The 11,604-nt window shown below is 41.8% G+C and overlaps 2 protein-coding genes across 2 annotated transcripts in view; one reads left to right on the forward strand and one right to left on the reverse strand.

The window, feature by feature from the left end:
* The first annotated feature begins 6,782 nt into the window (after window positions 1–6,782).
* On the forward strand, window positions 6,783–8,164 carry LOC106309465 (putative protease Do-like 14). Its single transcript, XM_013746489.1, has 6 exons — window positions 6,783–7,030; window positions 7,164–7,285; window positions 7,371–7,531; window positions 7,616–7,697; window positions 7,765–7,925; window positions 8,009–8,164. The coding sequence occupies exons 3-6, from the start codon at window positions 7,374–7,376 to the stop codon at window positions 8,022–8,024; spliced, it is 417 nt and encodes a 138-aa protein (XP_013601943.1). The 5' UTR covers window positions 6,783–7,030; window positions 7,164–7,285; window positions 7,371–7,373; the 3' UTR covers window positions 8,025–8,164.
* A 1,110-nt stretch (window positions 8,165–9,274) lies between these two features.
* LOC106309466 (pentatricopeptide repeat-containing protein At1g10270-like) overlaps window positions 9,275–11,604 on the reverse strand; it is a 3,730-nt gene continuing 1,400 nt past the window's right edge. The window contains exon 2 of the mRNA XM_013746490.1: window positions 9,275–11,604. This exon is cut by the window's right edge and continues 44 nt beyond it. Within this exon, the coding sequence (XP_013601944.1) occupies window positions 9,407–11,604 (2,198 nt within the window). The 3' untranslated portion in view covers window positions 9,275–9,406.

The raw sequence follows: 11,604 nt of genomic DNA on the forward strand, positions 1-11,604 counted from the left end.
GATAGAGGGTCTCCTTGGCGCAAACCTCGAGTTCCTTTAAAAAAACCACACAGGTCCCCATTGACATTGATGGAGAAGGATGTCGTCGTCAAACACTGAGTAATCCAGTTGATGAAAACCAGGGGAAACTCCGCTGTTATAAGAATCTGAATGATGAAATCCCAATCACTGAATCAAATGCTTTCCTCAAGTCTACCTTCAAGAGTCCCCTCTTTGAGATATTGGATCTGTTGAAACCTTGGACCATCTCAGTGGCTAGTAAAACATTCTCCACAAGTAATATGTCTTTGATAAAGGTTGACTGCGTGCTAAAGACCATCGATGGGGTAATATCTTGCAGCCTACGAGCCAAGATCTTGGAGATGACCTTGTACACCACGTTGCATAAAGAGATAGGCCGGAAATCAACAAGCTTGTCCGCTCCTACACGCTTTGGTATCAAGGAAATGACAGTGCAATTCCATTGTTTCAGAAGTTTTCCAGAGCTAAAGAACTCTAGTACAGCTCTAGTCAAATCTGGGCCAATAACATCCCAAGTTTTCCCATAGAACTCGCCTGTATAACCATCAGGGCCTGGCATTTTGTTGCGAGGTAAGGAAAATATCTCTTTTTCACATCTTCTGCAGTCACTTGAGCCTGAAGTAGATTTTTCATGGAGTCAGAGCATCTGAAGGGAGTGAGCCCACTTATCTGATCCAACGAGGCAGAGGAAAGAGCAGGCATCTCTGCTCCAAAAAATTCTTCATAATAGGACACACAATGAGATTTAATGTCCACAAGTTCTGATAATCTGTTTCCTCCTAAGTCCATTAGGTAGTGAATTTGATTAGTAGCCCGTCGTGAAGCAACCATTCTGTGGAAAACAGCAGTGTTCATATCCCCATTTGCAGACCAGTTCACTCTAGATCTATGTTCCAGAAATTGTTCCTCTGCTAGCGCCAACGTTACTCACTTCTTGTTTGCTTCTCTTTCACCAACAGCTAAGAGAGGTGATAGATCCACTAAGATCTGATTTTGGAAGGACACTAGAACAGAGTGGGCCTCCTTTACTCTCTCCTCAAGGTTTGAAAAGTGTTTTCTGTTGATATCCAAGATCTCCTTCTTTAGAAGCTTTAGCTTCTGTGAGAAAGAGAACATTGCTAATCCAATAATCGACGTTTCCTGCCAGTTCATGGCCACCCTGGGAAGGAAGTCCAGATGATGGAACAGGAAATGAGAAACCATGAAGGGCTTTTTCGACTTGACTCTTTAAGCAAGTACCAAGCAGCTAGAAGAATGGTCTGAGAAATCCGGGCTTCCAAAATGAGCATAGGAGACCGGGAATTTAAGTTGCCACAAGTCGTTGATCAGAATTCGATCTAGTTTCTTCGCAATAGGAGAGGCGACTTGCTTACTCCACCAAGTAAATTTGTTACCTCTAATTGAGAGATCAAACAAGCCCGCATACTCAACACAGTCTCTGAAATCCGCTATCCCGCTAGAGATGCGAGAGCTCCCACTTGAATTCTCAGGAGGATTCAAGATTTGATTATATTCACCCAAAGTTGCCCATGGTTTTCCATGAATGATCGGGTCTCTAGCTAAACTTTTGATCTCCTCCCAAAGGTGTTGTCTACCATATTTGCAGTTGAGCCCATATATGAAAGAAACCGCTACCTCATCTGTGGTATTAGGAAGCTGAACAAGGCAAGTCATCATCTGGCTTGACTTGGAGTGAAAGATCAGGTTAATAGCAGGGTTCCAAACCACCCAAATTTTGCCACGCTCAGAAAATTCATAATTTGCAGAAGAATTCTAACCTCGAAAAATGTTACTTATATACCGCTGAGACTTGTGAGATTTCACCTTAGTCTCTATAATACTCCCAAAATACGGCTTGGACTGCCGTAGCCATTTCTTGAGATTAGATCGCTTTAGCTTACTTTTTATTCCTCTTACGTTCCAACAGAAAGAGTCGACTAACATACTTAATGTTTGTTTTTTGGGGTGTTTCCCCTCAGCTTTTTCTCATACTGTCGCTTTTTCTTCGAGACAACATCGATAAACATAGAATCTGGAACTGTGTTATCCTCTTCTCCCGATGGGTAGTCAGAAGATGACTCCGAAGATGTAGACTCTTCATCAACTTCAGAATCCGATTTAGGAGAATCCTCACTTTCCGAGGAGGCAGAGGAAGAAGGGGCATGTTTGATTGATCTTGAAGGCTTCTTCTTCAAGATCAATCAAACATGTTGGACATATTGAATCAAGTATGAAGTTTTTTTGTGGGTCAAATAATCAAGTATGAAGTTAAGAAGAGATTTGGAGGAGAAACAAAATACTGAATTGAGAGACAATATGAAGCTAAACTTCGTAAACTATATATGAAGCTATATAAACTTCTTAACCTAACTTCTGGTTGTTTAAGCGTATATGGATCTTTAGTTTATATAAAGCAGCCTGGTAGGAAGTGATCCCTCTCGGAAAAGGAAACGTAAACCTAAACAAAATATCGAAATTGTTTTCTCAGTTAAAGGAAAATAGGAAACTTCTGTTATGTTATGATCATTAATTAATTTATATACAAGATTAGCTTAAGGGCTCCAAGAAAATAAATTAAAAAAAGCTGGTTGGAGCTGAGGAGAGCAACTTGTGATAAAAGTATATATGGGAGAACCAAAGAGGAGTGTCTTTTTTTTTTAACAATGAGTTTTTCATTAATTTGAAAATTCAAGAGGACAATGTTACGGCAAAGACAAGGAAATAAGAACTGGAGAAAAAATACAAGTACCAGTAGGTACCACAACACTCTTATAAAAGAGCGATAGAAAACGCTATTAACTATTGTGGACACAATTTTTGTTTCTCTCCAGTTATGGCTAATTACAATTGCGGCTTGTGTATAGAGCTGTAACTTGGGCTCTCACGTCCATTAACTCATATCCATTTGTACATTTATTATTTATGGACAGAGAACGACCATCTCCATTAAAGACCAAATCCACTAACATTCATATTTATATGGAGTCAATAATGAACTATATAAGAAATTTTTATATTTCAATTTATAAGCCTATAAATACAAATACAATTTTATAAGACTAACTATAATTCATCCATAAATCCTTAAGTACAACAATACATAAGTTTAAAAGACTATATAAGTAGTATAACTTCATATACATAATTCATAACTTATAAGGTTTTGAGGAAAATTTTGTTTTTACGGTTTTGACGGGAAATTTGTATTGTAGTTTTGGCGAGAAAACTCAATTTTGTGGTTTTGGCGGGAAACTGGATTTTCGTACTTGTTGCGAAAAAACTCAATTTCGGCGAAAAACTTGATTTTGCGATTTTGGCATAAAACTTGATTTTGCAATTTTGGCAGAAAACTCGATATTTAGATTTTAGCGGATAAACTCGATTTCGTGGTTTTGGCAAGAAAACTCAATTTTACGGTTTTGGCGGAAAATTTTGATTTTACGTTTTTGGCGAGAACATTTGATTTTACGTTTTTGGCGGAAAAACTTGATTTTACGGTTCTGGCGAAAAAAACTCGATATTAAGATTTTAGCGAAAAAATCGATTTTGCGATTTTGGCAAGAAACTCTATTTTACGGTTTTAGCGGGAAAATTTGATTTTACGGTTTGCCGGGAAACTCGATTTTGCGGTTTCGGAGGGAAATTTGATTTTGCGGTTTTGGCGAAAAACTGTATTTTACGGGGTTTTGTGGAAAATTCGATTTTGCTGTATTAGCGAGAAATTTGATTTTACGGTTTTGGCTAGAAAACTTGATTTTACGGTTTTTGTGGAAAACTCGATTTTGCGGTTTTGGCGGAAAATTGATATTAAGATTAAGAAAATTCAATTTTGCGATTTTGGCAAGATAACTCTAATTTTAGAAATCCTAACTTTTTGTGACCAATGGACTGACCGCGTCCACATAGTCCAAATCCACTGACGCCTATTGTCCATTGATCTTGTGATTTTTGTCAATTTATAATCCGCATGGACAAATGAGTATCACCAAAGTAGACCCATTTATATTTGGATATGGACAAGGGGTGGCCAGCCCACCCATTTGACAAGTTGTGTAGGCTTGTTGGTGATCATGTTTACGTTTAGCCAGTCTATGAGGACTGATCAAGCTGCGCAAAGATGCATTGCTTCTATTCAAGCAGTAGACAATACCAGATTTTTCACGTACAATATAAGGGATTTTTTTCTTTTTTTTGAAAGATTTTTAAATTTATTCATTTCAAAGACTTTTGTACAACCTAATGCTATTTTGTGTAGATAGCCACAGAGCTTAAAAAAAAAACTTTGAGAAGAAAAAGAAGCATTATCTACTCCCAATCCATATCTTCATGGCCTTCTCATATTATTTATTTTCCACTCTCTTTCGCAAGGAGGATATTCTGTTTCTGACCAACCTATCGATATAGATAATCAATCGAGGGACTTTTCATGATTGAAATTTCAGATAACTAAATGCAATTTAGAACTGATAAGCAAACAGAAACATCAAATTTCTCACATATGATTGGTTTAACAAGATGAACACATGATGATTATACATAACAAGAATGCAGGATCACTCTAGTTGACATTTTTTTTACACAAGCAAACTAAGAAGCGATCAAATGAAAGAGAACAAAATAAAAGAAGCAATTTAATCAGCAGAGGAGAACATGTCTTTGACGTAGCCACCAAGCCATGGATCCATGGTCTCTGATCTGATCTCCCAGGTTGGATCAAACACTTCCCATGGAGTACACATGAGATCTTCCACACTAACACCCAACTCCTCAAGGGTCACATGTCGGTATCCATTGTTATTACTAACAGAACTCTCACCGAGAATCTTGTCTTCACTCAAAGCAATGAACTCATCAAGAGACACATGTTGATTGCTACAACCAGAACTCTCATACAGAACCTCGTCCTGGCACAAATCAGTGACGTTATTATCATCATGATTTGATGATAAATATCTCTCGTTACCATTGTTTGTATCCTTGATGAGATCATTAATAGAACAAAAAGTAAAGCAGTCATCCACATGAGACATGTTGTGTTTGTTGTTGTAGCTGCCTAGCAATGGATCTTGATTTGTTTTGTTATTACCACCATTGTGACTCTCATCGTCGGGAAAATCAAAGAAGTTACCACGTTGAATTAATGCTAATGCTCTCTCATAATTCTTCGCCTTGCTCTTTAGCAAGCTTGATGAACCCACAACTAAAGCAGCATCCTTAGACTTTGGTAACCCCTTGACCACGCTATTTAAACCGTTGAAGGCATCAGACTCGTCCCACCAATACCCAACCCTTTGCTTCTTATTCTTATTCAGCTCTAGGGTTTCCTTCACCTCATCGTCGCTGATCATGATGGCTTCATCAGTAGAAGATGATGATCTCTCATCTGATAAAATATCCCTTCCTCGCTCTCTCTCCTCCAAGTTCTTTTCTTCTCGGCGATTTCTCTTTCTCCCTCATCTGGTGGCCGGCGGTGGGTGTTTTTCCCGTCGGTCTGCCACCCCTAATTTCTCCCCCTATCCAATTCCTCTCCCTGTTGTGTTAAGGGCTCTTCCCTTCCTCCTTGCTTCTCTTGCTCTGGTTCTCGCCGGATTGTGGCCAGATCCGGTGACAAAAACGATGTTTGGGTGTGTTCCCAACGTCTCTGGAGAGAGGGCGAGGTCGTGATAGTCCGTATGCTTGCAGGAGGCGCCGTCGATTTGGTAGATTTAGGGTTTGTCTTACGGTGGTTCTGGGTCAGATTCGTCACGGGGGCGTGTCGGAATGAAGTGCGTCGCTGCCTCTTCTCCTCCGGCCTTCCGCCTCCTCTGCTTTCCCTTGTCTCCTCCTTCGGCCGCAAATTTAGAGCTTCTCATCTTATACCCATGGTCTGAGATGAAAAGGCGAGACTGAGGAGCTCGTTGGGAACCTCTTCCTTAGCTCAAGTGACAACAACCATGGGTTCTATAGTGATATGTTCGACTCTCCCTTCCTGCTCCCGACGTCATCTACTAGGGTTTGAGGACAACCGCGGTGGAGACTCACTTGCTCTTAGGTGGAGTTCTCTATTACCTTGTGGATACATGCTATCAAGGAGAGTTATGCCTCCTTTTGTGCTTCATGTCCTCGTTCAAAGCTCCGAATGCTTCATGCCCTCGTTCAAAGCTCCGACAAGATTGACTTTGTGCTCTTTCATGGTTTCTGCTGCATCTTGTGTGTCGCGTGGGCGGTTTTTGGAGCCATTTGTACCGCCTACGCTTGACCGTAACTCGTGCTTCCTTGTGCGCAGTGTTGGTATGGCGGAGCTTTTGTCTCCGAGTCGAGATAGTTAGGTTGGTTGGTCGAGGTCCTCCTCCAGCGGAGCTCCGGGGCGTAAGCCAGACGCTTTCGTCGATGCCTGCTCGGAGCCACTTCGGTGAGTCCTCGACTGATTTTCCAGGTTATTCTCTTGCTTCCGCAAGAAGCGCTTTGAAGAGGGGTTTACATTATTGTTTTACTTGATCTTACTACCTATTAATCTCAAGTCCTCTTTGTTTGAGGCTTGGAATTAATCTTTATGTATCCTAGTGGTTTTTTAATTTTTTTGCAGTCACTAGGATCAGACGAGCTCTCTGCAGATTATGGTTCAATTAAGTTTGTAACCAAACTTTCATTTCTTCCCATTTAACAAAAAAAAAAAAGGCAAAATCATATTGTCTTATGGGCTTGATCAATTTAAAAGGCCCAATAGAAAGTTAGCCCATAATATAAACAATACTCTTCCATAGTCGTTATCGCCGGAGAGAGATAGAATTAGGGTTTCGGTGATGCTGCGTTTACTCAGAACCTCCTCTTCCTGGAGGAGCATTTCCATGAACAATACTCTTCCAAATTCGAGTCCCGCGTCCTCCATCTCCTCTTCCAACTTCCAGTCTTGCCTCATCTAACTCCTCCACGAGCAGTTCCACCGATGCCAATTTCTTTGGCAGAGATTCTTTGAAAAACGCAGCGGCCATCATAGCTCCTTCCGTGGTGAATCTCACTACATACAAAGGTACGGTTTAGTATTAGCTTGTCGGAATTTATCTTTCCTCTTGTTGTGTTTTCTTAGATATGATCATTACAACTGCTCATTTACAGAAAATTGACCAGTCTCTGTTTCTCTTTACATACTAAATTTTTGTCAGGAGGTTTGTTTGGGAGTGGAGTTGTGTTTAGCGAACAAGGCTTGATCATTACAACTGCTCATACAGTTGTTGATGTGGAAAAGTTACAAGTCAGTCCTGTGTATCATGCGCAGAGAAAAGAGGTAAGATCTTCTCTACAAGTTCAGTTAACTCTGTGGATTTATGTATGGATTTGTTTGGTAAAGTTGCTGTTGGTTAAAATGATAGGTTATGATAGCCACGAGCCTTGGTCAGACGTTCGTAGGAGCACTAGTCAAGATCGAGTCGCCAGTGTCACTCTCTCCTGCCAAGTTTGGCACTTCCAGTCTTCTCGCTGTTGGGGACTTTGTCTTGTCGGTTGGCAACACCTTTTCAATGGGAATAATCAGGTGAGTTTTGTTTTTCAATATTTTGCTGTTTTTTTTTTCTTTGATGTATCTGATAAATTTCGTTTTGTGTCTTTTTTTTTCAAGTTGTCTTAAACGCCGACAACATGATTTACGTCTAGAAGGGAAATGCGAAGTGTATCTACAAACCGATTGTTGTTTGCATGAGGTAGCTTTTGTAACTTCTGTTTGTGTTTATACTTGTATTAATTTTGATGACGTTTTACTATTTGTAGGGGAGCTCTGGAGGTGCCCTTGTAAACCTTGAGGGTGAAGTTATCGGCTTGAACTGCGGGCATGGGGAAGCAGAAGTTGGTGTTGGGTTTGCAATCCCGATTGGTACTGTTTTGAAAGTGATGAAGGAAAGAAGGTGGTTGTGTGAGGATCGAAATGAAAGGTGTGTTTTGCTTTTTAGGTTTTACTTGTAACGTTAGGAACAAATATGCGCTGATTAAACTTTTATCTGCTGATTCTTTTCAGGTTTCTTGCAAAGTAATAGGATGGGGGCTTGATGCTGCAGAACGTAAAGACTGTTTTTTTTGTGGCGATCTATTGAAATACTGGTAGTGTACCGAGGTTTTGATAAATGATTACCTAACTGGATTTACATATATGATTATTGAACCCGGTTTTCTATTGAAGTAGGAAAGAACAAATCTAGAATACGTATTGTACGTAAAAAAACAAAAAAAAGTTTGAACCGGGTTAGATATATGATTATCGAACCGGGTTTTCTGTTGTCTTCTCCAAATCACAGAGAACCTTTTACTCCAAGTATCGCACTATTTCTCTGTTCCCGGTGATGGTAGAGAAGTGGGGTCGTCAATATCAAAAAGGATGATGCTGTTGATCTCTTCCAATCCATGATCCCGTCCTATCATCATCTCATGTTAGCTCTCTGCAAAAATCTCTTCTGCTTTTGCTGTTTTTGGAAAGGTGTTGAAACTTGGGGTATAAGCCTGACAGGGTCACATTTAACACGCTCCTCAATGGATTACGTCTCGAGGGCAGAGTCTCTGAAGCTGTGGAGTTAGTTGGTTGTATGGTCCAAAGTGAACATGTTCCAGATCTCATCACCCTCAACACCACTCTTGTCAATGAAATTTGTCTCGAGGGTAAAGTGTCTGAATCAGTGGATTGAACAGATCGAATGGTGGAACATGGTTGCCAACCTGATGGAGTTACTTTATGGTCCGATTTTGAACATAATCTGTAAGTCGAGGAACACTGCCTTGGCTTTGGATCTCCACACAAAGATGAACATAGAAAACCCTGACGAGCATTACTTCTTGAACATGTTTCACGGTTCAGTGAACGCCAACAGAAGTGTGACGTGGGTTGATTGGTCCATTGGCGGCCCGCATCCAGCTACGTATGCTGCAGATAATATCACAGAAAGGCTTTTACAGTCGATAAGGAAAAACGAGACGGATTGTGTTTACAATGGAGAACAAACTTCTTTATGCTTCCTTTTTGCTAGGAAGCTTGCTCCTCTTATGAACGTGAGCTCCACAGTCATGGGGTTTTGATAAAACAGCTGATTAGATGAGATTCTTCTACGAGATGTATACATAGGACTTCTTTTAGTAGCTTTCTTTGTTTCTATAAATAAAATGTAAAGGTCGTCGAGCCTTTTGTATGTAAGAAGAGTTTTGCTCCTGCAGAGCTTAATCTACAGTTATAGATTATGAACATCTGTGCTTTTTGGAAAAATAAAATTATACAAGTTTGATCAAGGTCAAACTATCAGGAAAACGTATTAGATTATTTTTTTGATCTTTAATAAATACCAGAGTTTGCAAAAATTGAGAGCCACAAAGCAAAAGGAAAATTACTATAAAGTCACAAGGAAGATGAGCAGAAGTAATAGCTGTCGAACTAGTTGCTCGATTCAACTACCTTTTTGTCTTCTGCATCTTGCCACCCGTGGGAGGACTCTGTCTCCTGTCGTTGAGGAAGATGACTATTCCCAGAGTTTGACCACTGTGCTTGATTAGCCACCTGTCCTGACGAGGGATTTGACCACTGAGACTGCTGAGGGCTAGCTGTCTGATTAGACCATTGTTGCTGCTGTCCTGTCCACGCTGAATGCTGGCCAGCTGTCTGATTAGTCCACGGTTGCTGATGATGGCCAGTGTTCTGATATTGCTGATGACCGGTGTTTTGATTAGTCCACGGTTTCTGCTGGCCAGTTGTCTGGTTAGACCATGATTGCTGATGACCAGTGTACTGATTAGCCCACTGTTGCTGCTGACCAGGCGTCTGGTTAGACCATGATTGCTGCTGGCCAGTTGTCTGATTAGCCCATGATTGTTGCTGGCCTGAAGGACTTGACCATGCCGGTTGCTGAGACCAAGATTGCTGCTGTTGATATCCTGGTGCTTGACTCGACCATGATGGTGGCTGTTGCACTGCCGTCTGATTAGACCATGATTTTTGCTGCTGGTTAACAGAAGTATTGGACCATGAAGGATTCTGGCCATTATTAGCCTTGTAAGTTCCTCCTGCTGTTTGACCTACAGTTCCACTGGCCCCACCTGAATTTGGAATGCTTGCGCCATGGCTCGTCCATGGGACCCTGTCTCTAGGTTGCTGAGGAGCTGCAGGTGTGACTCCCAACACTGCAGGTACCCTAGGTGCAGTGTAACCAGATTGGCTAGAGTTTCTAACAGGACGGCTAACCGTGTTCAAGGTTTTCTCAATCTCCTCACGACGTCCTGCTTTCTCAAAAGTCTCTATGATAAACTCCCTCAGTACAGGAGCAACCCCAACACAATATCCAACCATCTGACCAACTATATCCTTGGCTTCCTCAAGTGCATCACCCTCACAAAGACCTCTAACCACCACATCGTAAACCGAAGGATCTGGTTTCGGTTCCCTCTCTCCCATCTTAGTCAAAACCTCTGCACATTCCGTAACCTTCCCATTCCTAATCAGCTCACCAAACACCCTCGTACCAAACTCAGCAACCACCCTTAAATTCACATCCACCATCCTGTTCAACATCTTGACAGCATCCTCAACCCTCTCCGCCTTGAGATAAGCATCAATCATCGCTCTGTGACTCGGAGCATCAGGAGGCAAAGACTTACTCACACTCTCCGCAAAGAACCTTTCAGCCTCCGGTAACATCCCGTGCTCACAGAACCTCGTCACTATGTTACTGTAACCCAAATAATCCATCACAAACGGCCTCGAAGTCGGATTCCTCCCAACTTTCTTAAACGTCTCAATAGCTTCACCAAACTCCCCCATCTTGAAACACTCATTCACCATTATACTAATCGTCTCAGAGTTCACAGACAGAATATTAGGAGGAGTGTGATTATCCAACATCTCGTTAAACAAACCCCAAGCCTCACTCTTTTTACCATACTTTAAAAAAACTTCAAGAAGCGCATTCCCTGTATGCGGATGCATCCTAAACTTCTTATCCAACAAAGACCTGTAAGACTCCATACCCTCCTTATCATTCCCTTTCTCAAACCAATACTCCATAAAGGTCCCATGCACAATCCCATCGTAAACAGTACACTTACTCTTCAACTCATCGAAAAACTCATTAGCCTTATCTAACTCCCCAAGATCCAAGTAACCTCTTATAACATTACTATACACAACCGAATCAGCAGCTTGGCCTTTGCTCAACATCTCCCTAACCAAACTAACAGCCTCCCCGATCCTCCCAGCTTGAACCAACCCTTTCGTCAAATGCCTATACGTAACCGACGAAGGAGCGAAAGGAGAATTAGCCAGTATGTAACGGTACACCTCGAGAGCCTCTTCCACGTGTCCCTCGTCGCAGTGAGCGTTGATGATCTGGTTGTAGGAGACGACGTTGGGGACGATGTTGGACTGCTTGAAGAAGTACTCGAAGAGGGAGATCGAATCGGCGTAGCGCTTGGATCTGTACATGGCGGCGACGATGGCGTTGCAGGTGAAGACGGTGGGGCGAGTGCTGGAGTAGACGGACTGGCGCGCGAGTTTCGAGGCGGCGTCGAGGTCGGAGGCTCGGATCAGGGATTGGACTCTGTTGTGGAGGTTGAGACGCGAGCCGACGAGGGAGGAGGTTG

The sequence above is a fragment of the Brassica oleracea genome, chromosome C8 (genome assembly GCF_000695525.1).
Source record: "Brassica oleracea var. oleracea cultivar TO1000 chromosome C8, BOL, whole genome shotgun sequence".
Classification (NCBI taxonomy): Eukaryota; Viridiplantae; Streptophyta; class Magnoliopsida; order Brassicales; family Brassicaceae; genus Brassica; species Brassica oleracea.